This window comes from Dinoponera quadriceps, unplaced genomic scaffold (genome assembly GCF_001313825.1).
Source record: "Dinoponera quadriceps isolate SergipeBrazil2010 unplaced genomic scaffold, ASM131382v1 scaffold278, whole genome shotgun sequence".
Lineage (NCBI taxonomy): Eukaryota > Metazoa > Arthropoda > Insecta > Hymenoptera > Formicidae > Dinoponera > Dinoponera quadriceps.
In genome coordinates, this window is record NW_014554664.1 from 475,358 (window position 1) to 497,033 (window position 21,676).

At 40.5% G+C, this 21,676-nt stretch overlaps 1 protein-coding gene across 7 annotated transcripts in view; it reads right to left on the bottom strand.

The window, feature by feature from the left end:
• LOC106740603 (four and a half LIM domains protein 2) overlaps positions 1 to 21,676 on the bottom strand; it is a 214,291-nt gene that overhangs the window by 48,151 nt on the left and 144,464 nt on the right. For 6 of the 7 annotated variants that reach the window (XM_014611801.1, XM_014611794.1, XM_014611800.1 and 3 more), the window contains 3 exons: positions 16,234 to 16,408; positions 14,181 to 14,414; positions 12,971 to 13,180 (listed from right to left, as the gene is read on the bottom strand). In XM_014611801.1, the coding sequence (XP_014467287.1) occupies positions 12,971 to 13,180; positions 14,181 to 14,414; positions 16,234 to 16,408 (619 nt within the window). Of the gene's footprint in view, positions 1 to 11,605; positions 12,806 to 12,970; positions 13,181 to 14,180; positions 14,415 to 16,233; positions 16,409 to 21,676 lie in introns of those variants that run through there. The other variant, XM_014611795.1, reaches the window with a different exon arrangement.

The following is a 21,676-nucleotide window of genomic DNA, read 5'->3' on the forward strand; positions in this document are numbered from 1 at the left end:
TAATGCCGAAACTTTAAACGCGTTTTTCTCGAAACTAAGTTTTTCAATACGGTGTACACGATATCTCGAGTTTTAATGAATGAATCGACTTAAAAATTTAACCACATATTCTTTGGAATAGTGTCTCTCGTCTGGCGGAGCATTTTTTTGATATCGTTTTTTGTGTAATTATTATAAACAGTAATAACATCAAATTTGGGCAAAAAAATAGAAAAAAATTTCAAGAATATTTTTTTCGACGCCAAAATTTTTTATCGACAAAATCCTCCGTCAGACGAGAGTCAATACTATGTAGATGATAACCATATTTTGTTTTTTGTTTCAGGTCACCCAGACGTGAGATTTCATGTACATCGTTTGGGCACCTAAAAAAACGGACCTGCAGTTGAAGGAGTGCCACGACCACAATTTTGAATATTTCGACTTGAAAATTTTTTTACAAATACTTGAATATATAATAAAGTTGACGGTTTAATTTAATTGAATGTACGAGTCATATTTTGTTAGAAAAAAAATTCGGAAAATCGGCCTGTTTTTTCCCTTGTCACAGTAGACTTCCCCCTTAATTGAACAAAATTTTACATTTCTTCCGCACAAACAGGAATTATAAAGACCCCAAGATATTGCCGAAAGAATTCGATCAATTAATTCTCGCCATATACAAGCCTGATATTCAGTTTGTTCAATATGGTTCTCGACTTATTTCGACGAGTCTTCTTAACGTGTAACGTATCGAAGTTCCCAACGACCAACCGTCGAAGTATAATCAAACTTCGCACGGTGAAGCCGCGACTTTGTCGAAAGTGAGCGGGGCTGACCGGCCGGACCTTGACTCTGCCCGTAAAAGCCAAGAGCGGGCTCACCGAGAGCGTGTAAGTCCGTTTTCATAGTTAATGGTTAATCGATGAGTCGTAAAAGCGAAACGTCGGACCTCGCGAGACCGTGCTTCTCGAGATCGATCCATCCATCCGTCCACTGATCGGTCGATCGATCGATCTGTTGATCGCACGTAATCCCGTCGTAGAAGCAAAGCGAGACATATAGTATCGGCGCTTGCGGCGGCGCGCGAAGGGGTCGAAATTAGTCGACCTCCTTGCCGGCGAGAGAGCCGGTTCCTCTGGAGGGAAACGGAACAATGCCAATGCTATTTCGGTCGATGATCGAACGCAGAGCGTGGCCACGGTCGGAGAAAAGCGTGCCGCCGGATCTGAAAAGCCACCGCGAGCCGACCGAATTAGACGCGGGCGGAATCCTTCGCGTCACCGCCACGTCCCGGCCGGGATTTCGCAGTCCTGAGGGAGCACGAGTCCTCAGCTCCTCTTTCCCCTCTCCTCCTCTCTTTTCACCTCCAACCTGTCGTTAACGCGTCCATGGATCGGCCGTGATCTCGTTTCGCGACTCTCGCGCAGTCGTTAATGCGCTCCTCGACTCCCAGTTATCTCTCGTTCTCTCCGTTACTCTTCCTTTTTTCTTGTATTTTTACCGTGCTTCAGGAGGAGTCTTCTCAAGGCGCGTAATAAATCAATCTACCCACCTATCTGTCTATCCATCTACTAATTTATTCCTATCTATCGAATTATTTAACACAATTTCTACCTATCTATTCAATTATCTTTATCTATTTATATATCTCCGTACGTCTATTCATTTATCACTTATCTTGTCTCTTCAATGTATTACAATCGTATTTGAATTAATATATTACATTTCTCTCTCCTGTGCATACAGAGACAATATTATTGTAGCTTTTCCCGATATAAAATTTGTTCAATTTTATCATGTCTTCTAATAAGAATATTCTGATAAGACTATATATAGAATATACGATAGAAGACTATCGCGCAGGAATAAAGTTTCATAAAGGAACATAGTAAATTCTTAATAGTAGATTTCAGTTTCTACAATATAAATAGCACATGTGAAACGGAAAGACGATAAATTAAGACAATAAATAAGACAAACTATTCGATGTATTCGTCGGCAACAACATTCCATTGTAACTCTTACTATAAATTTCTTTTCATGTAATCTATTTGTTACATTATATCTCTATTATTATTTTAGATGATTTTTATTTTTCGTATTTACAGCGTTTCCAATGCGCTTGGAAAACAGTTTTTCCTACGATGTAAAATAACATTCCTTCTCCCTCTCTCTTTCTCGCTCTGTTCGTCGTTTCCTTTATTTTAATTTCGACGCGCGTCGGCGGTAACTCGAATTACATCTTGTACATTTTCCATTCAAGAATTCGTTTTCGCACGCTCTCCTTATTCCACCTGTTCGTCACGTTATGCACGTATATTACGTGTATTCGAAATAATGTATGCAAAGTTTCATTGTAATTCCGAATTTTTTGTTCTATAATGAATTAAAGTAGTCGTGCCATGAAACGATTTTCTTAGGAATTTATTGAAACGTACGCTACATATCAATTGAAATATTACTTAATTGTAATTAGAAAAAGATTAACTATTCGAGGACTTAGAACATTTGATGCATAAATAACATGCAACAAATAAATAAACACAAAAAATAATAATATTTCCCTATATTTATAATGTTTCATATATTTATCTTAACTTCACACACTAAATTAATATTTATTGTTTAGATAGCAAAATAAATTTAAAGAAATGTAATTTAAAGAAATATAATTTCATTCGATAAATAATAAATTTTTAGGAAATTCCTCCTAATTCCTCCTTATTCCTTCTATTCGTCATCCGTCGCGTTATCGAGTCATACGATTCATCGCACGGCGAAGCAAAGATATGTCGGGCTTCGAGAGGCCATCTATTTTGTTTCCGCGAAGCGCCGGGTGTAATTAACAATGAAAGACTCGCGCTGGCAGATCGAGACGAGAACGTGGCTCTGGCAACTAGGAAATGGTCAAGTGCAAAGACCTAGCTAGAATGTCTGGCGTGCGAGACGCGTAACCCTTCGCTATCGCGTTCTTCGCTAGCGGGAGTGTCGCCGGCTCCTTTTAATTATTTTCGCGTTTAGAAACAACTTTCATTCAACTGCCAGTCGCACGATGCTGACCATTGTAAATCTTTTTAGCGTTATTTATATCCAGTTGCAACACGGCTCGCAACGACCAACTGTCTGCTGCGATGTGAGATCGCCATGTTAAGGCGGACGTGCTTGAAACTAATATTACGTGAGTGGCTATTACAATTGGGCTAATTTTAATAAATGTTTTAGCACTTATAGCAGCACTTTGAATATATATTGAATTGTGATGTATTAGTAAATAATGGATAGCAATGTATTGTTCTTAACGAGCGTCGTATTGAACGATAATAATATGTAAATAGAAATCGCAAAAAACAGATTAAATTTGAGATAGTTCTGTACCGAAGAGTCATATTTTTAGTCGCACATCGAAGGGAACCTCCTAAAAATTTATTATTTATTAAATGAAATTATATTTCTTTAAATTATATTTCTTTAAATTTATTTTGCTATCTAAACAATAAGTATTAATTGAGAGTGTGAAGTTAAGATAAATATATGAAATATTATAAATATAGGGAAATATTATTATTTCTTGTGTTTACTTATTTGCATGTTATTTATGCATCAGATGATCTAAGTCCTCGAATAGTTAATCTTTTTCTAATTGCAGTTAAGTAATATTTCAATTTATATGCAGCGTAAGTTTCAATAAATTCCTAAGAAAATCGTTTCATGGCACGACTACTAATATTTTTTTAAATTAATTATGGAATAAAAAAATTCGGAATTACAGTGAAACTTTGCATACATTATTTTGAATACACGTAATATACGTGTATAAAAAATTTAAATTATATTTAACGAGTGTTTTCTCGCCGTTGGAGAAACCTTAACTAAAATTATTATGATTATAAGTCATATTTATAAGCCACCTCACGTCTCGTACAGCCGGTGTTGCGTGTGAAGTGACGGATCATCGTATTTATCGTATGTTTGGGTTGTTTCTGTTATGCGCCTGGCTTACGCGTTTACCAACAATAAATTAACAAACTTGAGGAGCGGGCGTACGATAAATCATTTTGAACCTCCTCGAAATACGAGTACCTCTGCGAGCCCGCGACTTTGAGGTGCGACGCCTCGACCGATTTATGAATCGTAAAAACACTATGTTCTACGATACCATCACGCTTCGTCACGAGCGAGACGTAAGCATCGAGAGATATCTCCATCAATATTGTAAGAAGCAAATTAGAAAGGAGTTGATAAAATATCCTAGCTATTCGAATTAACAAACATTAGGCAAAAAATATAAAATTTTCCAGCAAAAATTTCACTTTATTTTAGATTATTTTGTTTTATTTGTTGAATTTCTTTTCTCAAAAGGATGTTACAATAAATATATAAATTAATTAATTTTATTACGCGTTTGAACAGTCTGGTTTTGTCCGATTCTGTTTACTGCCTCTTTAGCTTTCAACATATGCAAAAAGAAAATCTAATTTTATGCCTATTCATTTGTAATTATATTTATTTCATCATTGTATATTAAAGAATTCTCCTTATAAATAAATATTATTGTTATTATTATTATTATTATTATTAATTCTGATGTGTATCATTAGAATTGATCAATAACGTCATAATTAGAGAAAGATCTTCTCGGCATTAATGCTCGAGTTATTCAAACAGGCATACTTGAACTATGATCGCCAGTGACTTTTGGCTGCTTCTCAACAATAATGCTGACTGCACTCGAGAGAACGTCCAAAGCCGAAGCGTGGAGCGGTCGGTGAGCGGGATTGCCCGGCGATTTTTGTACGCGTGTTGCAAAAACGGCCGGCCGCTCGCCCAAAATAGACAATGCGCCGGAATTTTACGACGACGCTAATAACAGCGCGGGGTTGCGTCACTCACTATTGCGCCACGCTTTCGTATAAAACCCGCCGGTGGTCCGAAGCAAAACCCAGAACGCTCGCGAAAACTCGACAGGAGGCTTCAGCTGAAGAATCCCGCGGCGTCTTTCCGCGAGGGTTTCAAAATCACTCCCGCTCGCGCGATTCCTCTCCGTCCGGAACCGACCCTTTCGATCTATCGCGAATGCCGCCCCGCGAGGACGCATCGACTCCACGAATTCACACCGGACGATTCGAACGGAATCCCATCGGGGTACACTAAGTCTCGATACTTCCGGTTCGGAACGCTTTTCCAAAGTGCAGTTCGAAGCGCAGCCGGTCCGTCCAATGAGAGAATTTGTCTTTGAATAAGTTGTCTCATTGGATGTTCGTTGAGCTCCCGAATGCATCGAGAAAATCTTCAAACCGTATTAAAACAGAGCACATACATACACGTAGTCGGCAAATTAAAGGCTGCGACACTTCTTTCCCGATGACTTTCGCCACGCATCTCGTATCCAGTAGGAGAGTGTATCTCCTGGCGGTGACTAAAGAACAAGTTCTGCGATTGGACCACAGGATGCGTTGCGAAAGTTATCAGGAGAAAAGTGTCGCAACCTATTTGCGACTGACTATGAAACATAGACTATATATAGACACACACACGTATATACAGTCAGAGGTGGAAAGACTGCCACATTTTTCTCTCTCTTTTTTCTTTTTTTTATTAATGAGTTCCGTAACGTATCCGTATACACTAGGAGACTGTTCATCCTGGAAGCTCTCGGAAGCTATAAATTTTCCCACTGGAAGCCGGATAGCGTCATCCGAGGTTCATCATCGCGGGTCCAAGCGTCGCGACTCTTTATTCGTGCCCACTGACTGCTACTCTCCATCGTCCCTCGTAATTTCACCGTGAACGTCTCGCCGCTACGAACATTTCGCCTCGTTCGACTCGCATAATTCGCTGATGCAACGGGCGCACATCCGAGCATCGCAGCTCTTCGACACGGAGGAGCGGTCGCGCGAGGTAAAGACGGACACCGCCGCGGGAATCGCTTCTGATCAATCAATTTCGCGTCCTTTCGGCGAGGTGCCCGCGTCGGCGCGCGCGCGCGTGGGGGGGGGCCGATGCGTGTTTCGCTCGCGTACTTTGTCATCATCAGAGACACGGCCGTAACTCGATTAACTCTCTCGTGAGTCATCCCCGGGTCGAGTCGTCACCGTCCTGCCGCGTGACTCGCTGCGCGACTTTTTCTCTGGCCGATCACGTCCGTCCGAGCATTCGTTCGTTCGGATATCTCTTGGCAGCCGAGCCGTAAACACTCATCATCCCCGCGCGTAATCGCTCGCGTGTCCGCGCTGGCGTACTTCACTTACCGAAATCCGAAACCGCCTTTCTCAAGCAGCAGACGTCGCCTCTCCTCGTCGACGAGGACTTCTCGAGAAGGGCCGCGAGCACTCTTCCTCCCCTGCGCCCCCCTATCTTTCTTTCCGACTATCCTTTCGCAATGTACGTTAATCGATGGACGGGATCGATCGATCGATCGCGAGCGGCCGATCGATTTTCCGCGCGGGCCGAAGATACGGGCTTTACTGCGATAGGGATTTTCTTCGTCGCGCCTTCGCTCGTCTCTCGTTCCCTTCCGAAACTCTCGGACTGGCTCTAATAAAAGACGCCGAACGGGTCAGCCTCTGGACAGGCTACCGTCCCGTGGTGGGAGCTTCGACAAGGAGTCAAAATAGATTAGGCCGACCGGCCGAAGGTACGATTAAGCGCGAGACTTCCGGTTGGATTAAAACCAACTGTGAGGGCGGCCACGTTTTACGATCGATTCGGCCGATCTCTCCCGTCTCTCGATGTTTCGCGAATACGTCCGAACGCCGTGATCTTAAGGAACTTCCGAGCAGGAAGAAGAGGAGAGAAGCTCCCCTCGCGTGTTACGTAACTCCTCAATTCGTACGAGACCCGCATTCCGCGTCTTGGAGTCCAGGATGCGATCGGAAACGTGAAAGGAGGGGAGGGGGGGGGGGGGAAGGGCAGATGGTTGGCAAATTTTTTGGCAATGTCGGCAAATTTGTGCAATTTGCCGCAGCCGGCGAAAACACACCGGCTTCCATGAATCACGGCGGAAAAACGCGGAATCTTGGCGGGCGGATTGATTGTTCGCGCGGACTCGCAACATAATTCGCGTTGCGCAGTTCCGAGAGTGATGCACCTCGCCGCCTATCCCCCCGCGCGGTCTCTATTTCGGTTCGTTCTAAATAAAGCCGAAAGTGGGCCAATTTCCGCGCAACAAGCGAGACAACAGCGCGCACTTGCGCGACATTAACCATTATGTTCCAGATATTTTAAGAGGGGCTAAGGCTTTTTCTCATTTCCACGTTGCGCCACTTCGCGTAGTATTTTGTAACGCAGACCCGGCGTATCCAAATAAATTACGTAAACACATGTACAGTCAATAGCGGTGTTCACGTTGGATTGGTGGCTAAGGTTTGTCGCTTTTCGAAATTTTCATCTGCGGTAAGTTATTTTCACGACCTTCTCATGTCGAAAATCAAATAAAAGGACTTCGCCGAATGCTCGGAAGAGTACGAGGTTGATGTTACTTTGATCCCATTCGAAGAATTATTCATATGATTTGTTTCATAACAATGTGACCAACATGACTTTTAAGCTATTCAGTGTAAAAAGGTAAAAACAAAAATTACGTGTGTAATACTCAATTAGTATTATAATGCTTTTATATTAATAAGTCGGTCAATTACAATCGTTGTCGATTATTACTTGATATCTTCGAAATATACCAATGTTGCAGCACACTCTTCAGACAAAGATCGTCACATCGAACGAATTTGTCGAGACAGTTGTTTCATCGTGTATACTTTTTCCCATATAGCTTCGTCTTCGCTAATCCCCAGACACTTTCAATAGTATTTGCATCTGGTGACTGTTATGGCCAGTCTAATATTTCGATGTTATTTTCCTCTTTCCGCTGGCAGCGAAGACGACTCTGATGCTTTGAATCTCGTTGTCCTCTTAAAAATCCAGTCCTGACTTTTACTTCGAAACCACTCCTCAGCGGATGATACTAATGCTCTCTAATAAATTTTAACTAACTTCTTGGCATCCAAATTTTCTATAAATAAAAATGAAGTTCCAAATCCTTGGAAAAGTAGTTCGACTGAAAAGATTTCGTGCTCAGGGGGAAGATTCATCGGAAAACATAACAGAACAGTTAGAAACTCGTAGACGAATTCGAATTCGAACTCTCAAATGATAAAATAATACTTCTTTTTTTCTTTTAATTTGGCTTGTTCCTGACGCAGCAAGAATAGAAGGGATTTGTGGAAAATAACTAATGTAACCTGTTTATCCTCTTTCTTCGATGTTTTACGTGTCTTACGTGTCTTACGTAGTTTGGCAGATCATCAGCGGTGTTTGTTGTCTCATACCGCCTTATCTACCTGCTCACCAATATTTTTGGTCTTTTTATGTATTTTGCAGCCGCTTCCCGCGACATTTTCGGTTCTTTTAGATGCATGCAAAAAAACGGCTTCGAATCTTTTGGCGCATGCGATAGTCGGACAATGATCGGGACATGATTAGGACCTTCTGTATAATGCGTTGTAAAGGAAGAGCTCTCCTACCAGCCCGTTCAAAAGTTTTCGATCTTTAAACAAAAGTTTACCCGGTCACGCTCTTATTAGACAGACTGTACTTAGGTGTAATTTCACTTTATTTATAATTTATATTTCTTTAATAAATACGCGATACTTCTGCACCAGTCTAATATATCAAAAAGTGCAGATAAAATGTGGAATTCTTATATATCTTTAAGGTGTTTACCTCTATTGATTGTACAAAAGCTTAACAAGTCGAATAATGATCATGGTGGTCATCCGTGACACCCACTGTGATGCTATCGCGTTTTATTAAGTATAATTAATTGTATCTACAAAACAAAATGCACGGTCAATAACAAATGAATAAAGCGGGAAACAAATAGAAATATATGCATCTCGAATTACGTTTATTTAGCGTATTTTTAGTCATTCAATGATCAGTTGAACTCTTGTATACTCAGTAGTTATCAGAGTGGCGATCAACACGGTAATTGAAAATTTAATTACTAAAGTAACGGTAAGTAAATGTCAGTTGAAATTTGAATATCTCTTATCTCGTTTAATTGATTCACTCTGTACCGTACAGTCACTCTTTCAGATGGAATTAATCATACTTTACATTTAACTTAATGAGACACGTCAGTATTACAGTGCCGGCGACCATCGCGGCATTCAAAGTGTTAATTGGATTGTTTTGAGCCTCATGTTATCTCGTCACGGCCATCTTGATCAGTGACGTCCGAAACTAGAAAACACATACTCGGAATTCTTGCAAAATACGTTGAAATAAAGAATCATGTCCACAAGATGACACTTGCAGTTGATTGGACAAATTTGAAAAATATTTCGTAAACTTTCCCTTTGCTTCAGTGATGATAATAATCTTTATTAACGGGAAAACTTTTTAACACATATAATAAAGTAAATGTCACAGACGGACAGACAAGAATTCAAAAGAAAAGAAACGATCAATATGGAATGCATAGAAAAAAGGACAGCTTGTAAGTGGAATAAATAACAGAAATGAATAAATGATACGAATAAACAGTAATTATTATGATCACTAAATAACCATAAAATTAACGTACTAAAGTCACATAATTAAAGATCAGGTTACGTGTTAATTTTACGGTTACTTATTCATTGTTGGAACAAAATAAAAATTGTATTTTGTAAATTTATTCCGTAAACTTGAATCGGCTGCGAGCTTTATGGACACATCATTTTATCTCAACGAACTCCGAACAAGAATTTTGAGCGTGTATTTTCTCGCTTCTGACGTCATCGATTAAGACGATCGCGACTGAGAATCGGGAGCCTTAACGACTTATAATTACGTATCGAAAATACACACGCGCCGATCGGGCGATTCGCTCTGCATAATTATGTCGCGCGTTACGGATCGCTGTATGACGCAGAGGAAAAGTCGCGCGTTCTCTTGCGCGAATAATCATTCGAGACTTAGAGAATACCGTTTCGCTGGAAGCCAAATCGCCGGCGGTGCCGCTCGATCCGTAACGTCCACCTTGGCGACGACAACGTTTACATTTGGGTCAGCGAGATTTCAGGTTTTCTCAATGTAAAAGCAACGCCGTCGATGTAATAAAACGTCTGGCGCGATGATGTAGGATACGTGCGCGAGAGATACGGCCTTACGGCGTCATGGCGATACCTTAAATGGCCGGGACGCTTCTCTCTCTCTCTCTCCGTCTCTCTCTCTCTCTCTCTCTCTCTCCGTCTCTCTCTCTTTCTTGCGCCTCGACATCCCGGGAAAAAAATTTGCCGCGTACATCGCGCGCGCACGCGTCACTGAGTTATGCGCATGATCGATTTTACGCGATATCTCGATCTTCAATTATCCTAGTAGAAATTGTATCTCGCGGATGTCTAGCTGCGAGGTATTAAATTTATGTCTAATGTCGTTATATATAAATAAGCAAAAAATGTTAAATCAATCTTTTGAAACATTGATTTTACGTAGATTTTATAAACATTTTGGCATAACATTTTGTAAATGTTTTTGGAACTGTTACTTGATAATATTATATTCTTAAATATTAAAATTATAGTGTAGAAATATTATTTTTAATGTTTGGGTTAAATATTAAAATTTGCCGCGTACATCGCGTACATGGCGTATACGAACTGAGTACAATACAAATGTCGAGCAGATATTCATGTGCTTTTTAAATTTCTCGGAGTCAAATCTCACTCGAAAAGTAGGGTAGCTACCAAGTCACTCGAATTCGCGTAATTCCACTTATTCAGAATAAATTCTCCTCTCTGAATTGTCGAGTAAATATTTTCAATTGAAGAGCGAATCCGAGGTATTCCGCCGTCACAGGAATATATTCATTCCAATCGATTGAAATGTTCGCACATGGAGTCGAAATCCACTCTAAGTCTGAGTAAAACACTTATCTTGCGATTTCGAGCAGTATTTTCATTATTATTTTACATGAAAAATATTGCTAATTTCCGCTTGTTTTCAATCAGATTTCATTTTAAGAAATTTATGGAACAAGACGTTGGCTTTGCATAAATTTTTGTAGAGATCTGATATTAATATTGGCTTAGCGTAAATTTAAATAAAAATAAAAAAATAAAAAATCTATACACACGGCCAATGTGAACTACAGTTTTCGTGCCGTGTGAAACCGATAAATGTAAAAATACCGTCTGTTTTTTTTATAATATTACTGTTATATTTAAAATATTTTACTATCATGCCGTTATTTTTTGTATTGTTCACAGAGAGGTCGAGCAAATTTCACGGGCATCGGCGGGACTACGAATCGCCAATGCCAGTTTCCGGCTGGCGCTCCAAGTAGATACGTACCGTCGATGGTAAGGCAGAAGTCCACGGATAAACTTATCTACCGCACGCTGCTTGACGATTACCTACTTGGACGGATTTCCTTCGTTAACACCGAACGATAATTTTGTTCTTAGTAGATATTATCTACTACTGTTTCGTACGCACGTGTAGCGCGGGTATTTATTCTTAAAATAAATATCTAATTCACATCCTCGAGCAACTGATTTATTAATACTTCATATGTTCCGTAATAATGTTCTAATAATTCTAAAAACTTTTAACAGTAAAAATCTACGAGATGAAAAGGTGCGTTGTACTGAAATTTAACAATATTTTCATACCTTGAAAAATAATGAGGTGAAGAAACTCCGAGTTGTATGGAGGTGAAGAAACTCCGAGTTGTATGGATACATAAATTTTATTGCAAGAACTGCAATCGGGTCGATTTGAATATAAAAATCAAACCAAACCAATAATTCGACGTAGGAATTTGTACTACAAAATTTAAGCAACGGTAAAAGTGTTGAATTAGCTTTATTTCCGTCAGTTTTATGATCGTCTGATTGAACTAAATTTTGAATTTGTTTCATATAAATAAGAAATTTAAAAAATACTCAAATTCTGTTAAACAAATTAAGGTAGCATGCTCGTTATACACAAAACCGTTATACACAACACCTGAAATTGAATTCGTTTTATTCGATTTAAGTTATCTCAACTGATGATTTTTCGTCCAGTACCAAAATGCTAATTTAAAATCGTCTGTTCATCTTTACATAAATTTGTATCAATACTTTTTTGCATTAAACATTTCTTATAATACTCTTAATGATTGGATTTGCATTTTACATTTTTTTAACTTCTTCAGGGATGAATTTATTAAAATCAGAAGAAAATGAATTTGAAAGTGACACATATATGACATCTGTTAATCATGTGACAAGATTTCTCTCCTGTGGAATTTTTGGATAAATGTTTATTCACGATAATGTTCGTTATATTTTGCCGATGCTGTTCGAGTTGAAAAAGAAAAATTGAACATATCTCAACACTTACAGAGGACAGTTACTTAATGCGTGCCTGTCACTTAAATTACATCTCATCATTTTTTCTCTTTATTGTAGAATATTATGAAATAAAGGCCGATTTAACGGTAAACATATAACGCAAATGGACAATGAAAACCATAACTAAAACTTTAACGAATTGCATTATGTGTTTTCTGTGCTGCGATATAAAATTGAAAATATATCTCAAGTAATACTTTTGGCAATTCTCTCCTACGTGTAAACGTATCCCCGAAGAGATCAACAGTATTTGGACTTGTTCTTCTCGATTTCATACGAACCCTCGATTTTCGAAGTATCTAATCTCCTGAACTTTCAATCACTCAGGGCGAATTGCAAAGCGGCAATTCGGGAGGTTCCATCAGCCCCATTCACGCGCCACTTTTCCTCTTTAGAAACTCTTCCCACGATAATAAGATTCCATGCGTATGCATAATCCGTCGCTGATAAAATTCCCCCGTCAATTAATCAAAGTACCACACGCTCCCGGCGCGAATTCGCAATTCGCACGGATAACGAGTCACGAGATCGCCGAGTCACGTGGCGAACATTACCTGTCAACAACCGTACTGTTCGACGCACAATGGAAAATAGGTCGGCGTACTCACCTCGTCGCACGCGGCGCATCTCGGCTTTAGCTGTTCCGCGTAATGCCTCTCGCAGAATAACGTGTCGTCGTGCACGCAATAAGCGAGATCGACCAGAAGCTCTTTGCAATCCGCGCATCTGAAGCACGCCGGGTGATAGAATAGGCCTAGTTTACTGGCTGACACCGCGAGGCTGCCGTACTTCAGCGACTTTTGGCACACGCCGCACTCCTGGAGAACAAAAGCCGTTAGAAACTTCAATGTACGCCCCGACGGACTCATTTGCATCTGTAACCGCTCGTGACTCCGATCTCTCGGCTCGGATTAGTCTACAATCTACAATAGGCACAGTGAGCTTTTTTTCCAAATAATAAAATGTAATGTAACTGCTGACAAAGAGCGTTTCCCGCTGTCAAAAGTCGTAATAACGCTTAAATCTCAGGAATTGTGACGTCTGTACTGTTAACCATGTGTCGCCAAAATTGGAGGTACACGTTGAAATAAAAACCCTACGTAATTACGAGTGACATTTCGAAGTATCTACCTAGAATTTAGAAGTACCACGCAGGTACCTCCGTCGCGTACTGGCTATGGTACGGAACGGTAAGGTTATTTAAAAAAACATGACTATAAAAATCTATTTTTTATAAATTAATTTGTAATTTTGTTCTGAATTTTAATGAATGAATCTTATTTTTATTTCTTTCCCCAGATGAAATAAAAGATTTTATTAAGATTAAATCTATAAAATAGTCAACAAATAATTGATAACATTACATTGACGTTTATAAAAGTGGAATATCTGAATTTAAAATATAAAATACTTTTATCAAAATTATAACAATCTTGTTCTTATTAAAATTCTCATTAAACGTTATAATCTTCTCATTAAAATTACAACTATTTATATAACATTTATATTATTTATATTTACGTTATAACTTATTCAAATCTTATGATCTTCTTATTAAAATTATAACTATCTTATTTTACATAATTTTATACATTTTTAAAGTAGAATTTTAAAATCTCAAAATAAAATACCGGAATGTATGCATAAAGTTTAAAAATAAGACTTTTCAAAATGACTTTTTTTCGATCGCGCGTCGAAACCTATGCGTTAAAGTTCGTCGATATTTCCCGCCGACGGATTTCTCCCGATTTACCTCCAACCCTCCCCTCGTATATTCACCCACGAAAACGATTATATTCATGAAATTTAAACACTCACGGCACTTTTCTCGACGACCTCCTGTACACTCCCGATATCTAGGGCGATCTCATTCCTGGCGGCCATGAAGTCATCAGCGCTGCCGGCATGTTTGGGATCCAAGTGGCGACAATAGGCTCTCGCCAAGTCCTGCTTAGGCAGCTGGATTGCCAACTGACGATCCCTGTGACGTTCGCCGGGCGCGCCGAGTCTCGGCACGGCGATCTCCGGCAACATCGAGAAGTACTCTTCCACCTGTGTAACGAAGAGCAACGAATTAATCCCACGTCCTCGTATTCCACGGCCACGGCAGAACACAAATATTTTGATTCGCGAGGGCCACTCGAGGTTCCTGTCGGGAGAATAGCATATAGTGCACACTCGATACACACACATACACATACACACACACCGCCGTCGTCGACATCGGAAACATCGTAAACCGCGGCGCTGGTCAGTCGCGAGTGGCCTCGTAAAAAAGAGAGAAAAGAAATGAAAGATGCGAAGAGCGTTCGCAATAAAGCATCCGGCGGCGATAAAGAGCGGTTTCGCGCCGGAGGTTTCCAAAATTTCAGATTCTGACTCTAATGTAATGAAAAAAAGGAATTAAACATATTTCTGAAATTATGCGTAACTTGAACATCTATATTGCATTTTGAGATAATATAAGCGTGTTCATGTCGTACTTGTATAAAAACCGGAATTTGAATGTATCATACGTTTTTGATGCATATTTCATGTATGCTTTCTTGTTGAATATTGTAATTTATGCGCACATAAACAAAAGCACAGTCTATTTCTTTCAACTGGAACGCATCTGGTTGTTATCAAATTTTTTTCCCGTGTAGCTTCTGTCATTCTGTCAACTAATTGCCGGATGGGTCTCTGGTTCATCGCCATTGTATATACACGAGACTTCAAACAAGAAGTCCAAAGCGAGGCGGGCTCGTTATCATCCAGAAACGAATTTGCGTTACGAATTCGCGACAAAAATGGAATTTCTCATATCTCGATGACCAAATTGATCTACAGTGTATTCCGAACATTTCGCTCGGAATCACCTGTAAAGCACAATCTAAATTGGTCGGGTTTCCTCGCGGAACAATCTGCACACATAAGATCCATTTCACCTATCGAAAATAAGTCAAAAAGATGTTTACTTCCGGGCACATACATCTGGTTTATTCCCAAATCTATTTGCGGGGATATTGAATATTGAGAAAAATAGCAAACCCCCCCCCCCCCCCCNNCACTGTGCGCCGGTGCGATGGACTTTTCGGAAAATATCGAAGGCTGGCGACGTGCCAAGATCTCCGATCGGCCGTCGAACACCGCGGCGTCTATTTCGCTACGCGCCTTTTCTCCACCCACGGCCACGACCGTTATTATCCTATTCGCCTCGCGATATAAACCGCAAACGGCCGTTTAGAGGCGCAATGTCGTCGCACACCCGTTGCACTTTGCGCACGAACGGCGACGAACGGCGTAAACTCTTTACGACGCTCGAGGATCTGAGCGCGATGGAGCTGCGATTTCACGTGATTATGACAAATTGAAAGACGGTGAGCGACGTTTGTTTCGTTGTGCGCGGTTTGGAAACTCGTCGGATCGAATTCGTCAGGTCGCGTCGTAAATCATTTTCGATCGTCGGAGACGACGGGTGTTTATTTTTATTGGATCGGCGGAAAGTGCCGATGTACGCGCTGCTTATCAGTCGGAAATGCGAATTATTATTATTAACGAAGATTGGACAGAATGTTTTTTATGATGAATATATCAATGGAATAATGACGACTCCACATGAGATATAGTAAACAAAAAATGTGCATTAAAGCTTGTTCGTTTAAGACGCCTCGTTTTTGAAAAATTGATTTTACAAATTGATTAATTATCGATGCTCTCTCTCTCTCTCTCTCCCTCCCTCTCTCTCTCTCTCTCTCTCTCTCTCTCTCTCCCATTTCCCCTTCCTTCTCTCTTTTCCGCTTTCTTCAAGCTTCCACGACTTTTGTGACACATCGTTAAGATGATATCTCTTGAGAGATATAAAGAAAGGTGAAAAAGCTAAAAGACATACCCTATGCGACTGAAGACCAGGTGGCACCCAAGCGAGGCCTCTTTCTCTAGGATCCACGCCGATGGGTCCGCTCGATTCGTCGCCTTTGAGGCCCAATCGGGACCTGACCGACACCCACTCTTCGTGGCAGACATCGTGGGCCTCTCGCGGACACTTGCAGCTGGTGCAATTTTTCCTAGAACAGAAATCGAAGCTTGGTCAGCGCAAAACGCGCAACGGGGATTGCCCGACTGCTCGAGTCGAAATTTCGATAACGATGTGAAACCTTTAATTCAACAACGTAGAAGCTAAGATAGCAAAATACGTTCAATTTTAATTCCAATAATACAATTTATCCCTACTTTTTGATCTTGATATCTTAAATTTCCGTTTCCGCTGTTTCACCGTCAAAATAGATTGTTCAAGGCAGCAGTGACATTAAATCTGTAGAATTTAAAAGTGAAGAGAGAAGTTGATAAGTGTCGATATCGTCAAAGTGGATTTTTATCAGCGTACAGGTCACCCAAGTGGACACAAACTATCGTTGAGAGCGCTAAGGTAACATCAAAATATCGACTCGGGTACACATCGATGCGATTAAACAATTTAAAGGGGACCGTTGGAATCTGCCGGTTCAATTAGGGTCCCAACTCGATTGGGTTCCCTTCGTCTTGGCGAAGGAGTCTTGGCCGACCAATATTTGCCACGCGTTGTTCATTAACGCGCGGACACGGCGCGACGCGACGAAGCGTCTAATAAACTTTTATTACCTTTACACGCGTCGCGCGCGCGCACGCGCATGCGCGTCGATAATCGCCTAATTAGGCCGAGCGCCAATGATTTTTTTGTTTTCACTTTGCACGGTGGACTTTCCCCTCGAGCCCGTAACGGCGCTCCTATGTACGATGTAATTGACGTCGGCTGTAAACGTCGGCTCGCTGCTGCTGCGCCGCAACAGTTATCGCCATTTACTAATTAACGTTTCGGTTTACCGTCGCCGGCTAAGCTAAGAGGAACTACAATCACGAGTACAACGTAGAAGGGTGTTTTAAGGTGAGGATGCGGAACGATGGAAAAACGAAGAGAGAGGAAGATGGTGGATTGAGTACACTGAAAGGAGATTTCGTTTCCGTATTGTTATTGGATTATTGCAAAGGTTTTTGCGGAATCTCTCCAAAGACGACAGCAAAAGAGCGATCGATTTTCACGCTGAATAATAAAGTTGTCGGGAAAAGTATCTTGTGTATAGCGTGTTGAAAAATAGAGTTCAGAATTTATAAGATATTTAGTACTCATTAAGTTGAAAAAGGCAGGTCTGAATCGATTTTAACGAGTCTTATGTATTGCAGAGAAGCTACCAATAAAATACGTGTTTTTTTTTTTTCTTTAAGTTTTCTCACACATTTACGAATCCAAAAATGATTTTTTGAAATTAATTACCGTAGGTTTGATTACGAGCGAATATCTGTGAAATTATCTTGTATGAAATTTTTTATGGTATTTATGTACTTGATAATTTTTAATTAATATACATTTAAATTTCCCTTAAATTTCACATTTTTTCAATCCTCATTTTTCATTACTTTTGTGAATTTTAAATATTTGGTAAGAGTGAAAGGTAAATGGAATTTTATGCCAAATGTATGTTCAACTATAACGTATAATAAAATTATTCTCTGAAATCATATTTTTGGAATACAAGTTGTAAACATCGTTTTGTCAGTAGTTGCTGACGCATTACGCCCGCTCGCTTGTACAGCGCGACATGTACAGAGTGGTCTTTATAATTCACATTCCAAATAACTAATGCGGCCTTGAAAAATAATTTCATCACTCAAAAATAAAAAAATTCAACAACAAATTTCTTAAGCTTCTGTTCTAACCAAATTTTTTCAATTATTATAAATAGTTATAACAGAAGTTAACAAAAGATGGGATACATTTTCTTAATATAAATGCATACTTATATATATAAACGCTTTTGCTTAAAATATTCTCTCAAATATCTCACGAATTCAAAGATATTCGCTCATTATCGAACAAATACAATTAGGTTCCGAGAGTTGTTCTCAACTTTCGAGCGAGAAAACGTTCGCAAAAAGAAAAATAGCTACCCTACGATATATTCAGAATTGGTTGGAAATCGGTAAAAAACAGATCTTTCGCAAAGAGTCCCAACGTTTTTAACACTTCACAATAACGGAATATCATGTTATTCATACGTAATTATAGAACAAGATGGAATAGATACGCATTATTATGCGAGCGAAATTATGCGTTAATATTCGATATTTCGATTCTCTGTCGAAAATCCCGATGAACTTTCGACACGATGAGACGAGACGGAAGACGTAAGGGAGACACACAGTGCGCGGGACACGTTTGATGTTCGCGTTGCGAGTATTCACGTTTACGCCTCTTTCGCGTCTTCGCTGATGAATCGCGCGCGGATCGATGCGCGCGCGGCTCGAAGGACGAGCGATTAGAACGAGGCGACGCATTCGCGGCGAAGGATGACGCGTGGGCGCGACAGGAAAGCTTCGCTCGCGAAGTTCCTCGAATCGATAGGCCGCCGAGTCGCTCTGCCTTGGTATCGAGCGGCGATCGTGTAATCAAGGGGGATGCATTTGCGTCGGACATTTATCGTCGCTCTACCGCGCCCTTCCGGATGTCGGAAGGCTTCAAGGCCGTCGAGAAGTTCGCTGCTAATGCGAGGAGGATCACTTTTCTCTTCCTCTATGTCTCTATATTCAGAAAAAGAATTAGCCGTCGGAGGCTAAAATACGACTATAACAGCCATGAGTCTCCAGTTAGGGACAGTTAATGTTCCATACAGCATAAATCCCTCCAAGGGACCTCCTAAAAATGTCCAGAGGATGTCTTACGTTCTGAGGACGTTATCAGGATAAAGGATGTTTCGGATAAAATGTACTGTATGGGGTCGTTGCTACTATGATGTAATAAGACAAGGTGTATCATTATATAAGCATAATGGTGGCGGAATAGCGGAAGAAGCGATAAAATTGTTGTCCCCAAAATTAATGCGGAATTCAAATATGGTATCGATGAAGATAATTGACAGAAATACGAACGAAAAATGAAAACTCGCAGAAACAATGCGAAAGTTCACCAAAGTGTCACTATCGTCAAAATAGGTGTGTCGTCGAAATTCATTAGTCTATATGTCATCTGAGTACACCGACGGAAAATTATAGTTAGCTTCGGCACCGAACAATTAACCTTTAACCGCAAAAGTAATCAACAGATTAACATTTTCTAATGAGTGTTACTATAATGTCAATGATAATAACTTTATACGTATGCTGCTACTGCTATAAAATATGCTTGGCGCCGAAAGCAAGTGACAATTTTCTATCAGTGTAGGCGCAAGCCAACTTTAAAAGCGTCCAAGTAGCATCAAAATTTCAACTCGGCTACACTCGTGCTTCCCCCCGCCATTTCCTCTCCTTTCTTTCCCTCTTTCTCTTTCCTTCGTCTCTTTTTCTCTCCCTCGGAAAGCGTCCCCAGTGACGCATTATCCGGCAGTTTCCGTAATGCCAGCCTGATAATGTCAGCCGCGCAATTATTCAGTTAGTCGGCGAAGCCTGACTCGCTTTCTCTTCCTAGGAGTCGCGTGCTATAAAAAAAAAGTCCTTGCAGAGATCCCGGAAGGGCTTCGTCCGGTCCGATTTTTCCTCGTTGGGGTCGGACCGACCGAATCTCGCGCATTTTACCGTTTGGCCTCGCTCATCACGGGCTGGGTTCTCGTGCGCGAGAATAGTCGCGAATTACATCGATAGCCTCGTTGATTCGACGAGGGTGTAATGTTGCACACGTAACGCGGAGATCGTAATTCACGCGGGCATGCGCGTTTATCGACGCCGGTGCGATCGGACGTACAAGCGTCGTAGAGATCTTCTTTATTTTTGACTCGCGACACCAGTTAAGGTTCTTCTTACACATGCTCGTCTTGTGTTCCTACCACGCAAGTTTGTACTCGGATGATAATTACACAGGGTGTCTCGGAACCGGTGTATGATACTTTAATGGCGTATTCTGGAGTTTATACGAATTGAAAATATAATAATGCCGAGGAAGCTCGTTATTTACATTACAATTGGTTGTTATTTTTAATATTGTACGTATCTTTCCAATGAGGCTTCTCGAACTAGAAGTCCACCCGGAAATAGCTGAGAAGTGAAATTTTGTTACTCGCTCAGCTTCCCGAAGATTAATTCGCAAAAGGGCCGTCTTTCTCGTTTATTTGCAACTCAAAAGGTGTCTTAACTTTTCGTATTACAGGATTTCGAACTTTTCCTCATTGTAGTGTACCGCGTTAAATCGAACCGACGTGTTCACACAGCGCGAGCGGCAATTATACGAATAAAATTAATTACTACTTGAGATAGAAAAGAAGAAGAGAGAAAATATCACCTGTCTTTCTTTACGACAGTTCCGCTGCGTCTTACGTAAGATCTAACGATTAGAAGCGGCGAAGAAGCGACGGGGAAGGGCGCGTATCCGATAAAATCTGGTTCGCCGGCAGACGCGGTATAAGCGCGAAAAATCAACTTCGTTAACCCACAAACGTAAGCGCGATGGTAAATCATCCGTGCTGGTTTGGCTTGGCGCTGCTTTCTCGCTGTTTTCCGTCGTAAAGCCGCCAACCGGGAGGCCATTAGAAAGGCTCCGCCTAATTGATACTAACGACGGTTAATTGCGTTCGCACTGCGTGCTCCGACTGGCCACCGACTCTTCAGCGGTCTCTCAAAACTGCGACCGTCGGCTCGGACGATGTGAAAACGATCGTAAAAAGTTTTCGTCAACAAAACCCGAGAGGCTTCGCCCGAAGCCTCGGGTAGGTCGCAGTGAGTTGTGGGAGAACGTTGTTTGTCTGAAACTCGCGAGCGCACGAGAAATTCGTTTAAACTCGTTCGAAAGAAAATACGTGGCGAAGGCCGCAGCAGCCGCCAGCCGGTAACCGGTTTGGTATTTATTAATTTATTTAACAAATAATAAGCAGAGAAGAATAAAAATGGCGGTATAAATAAATCATTTACCTTGAATGCAACGGAATTTCGGAAAGGAAGAAACGATAATTTGGTCTCCATGTCTATTCGAATTAATATAAAGAAGAAAGAAACGAGGGAAATAAGAAAAAAATGAAAAATGAAAGGGCTTCCTATTATAATATTCTGATATTATTTTCAAAATAATAACAGTAGTAGTAATTAAAATAATAACAATAGTACGAAAATCTAGATTTGTTCCTGGCCGGAGCGATATATTTAGCAACGTTAATTTTCCTTACGACAGTAAAAGGGAGAGTAAAAGTAACTATTCTTCACTGGTAATAAGCTAAACCAAATACCGCTTCGTTTCTTTTCGAATTAGGTTTCTTTAATTTCATATTTCTTCAAAAGCAATCTTGATAAGTGCGTTACACTGCCGGACAATTTTATCT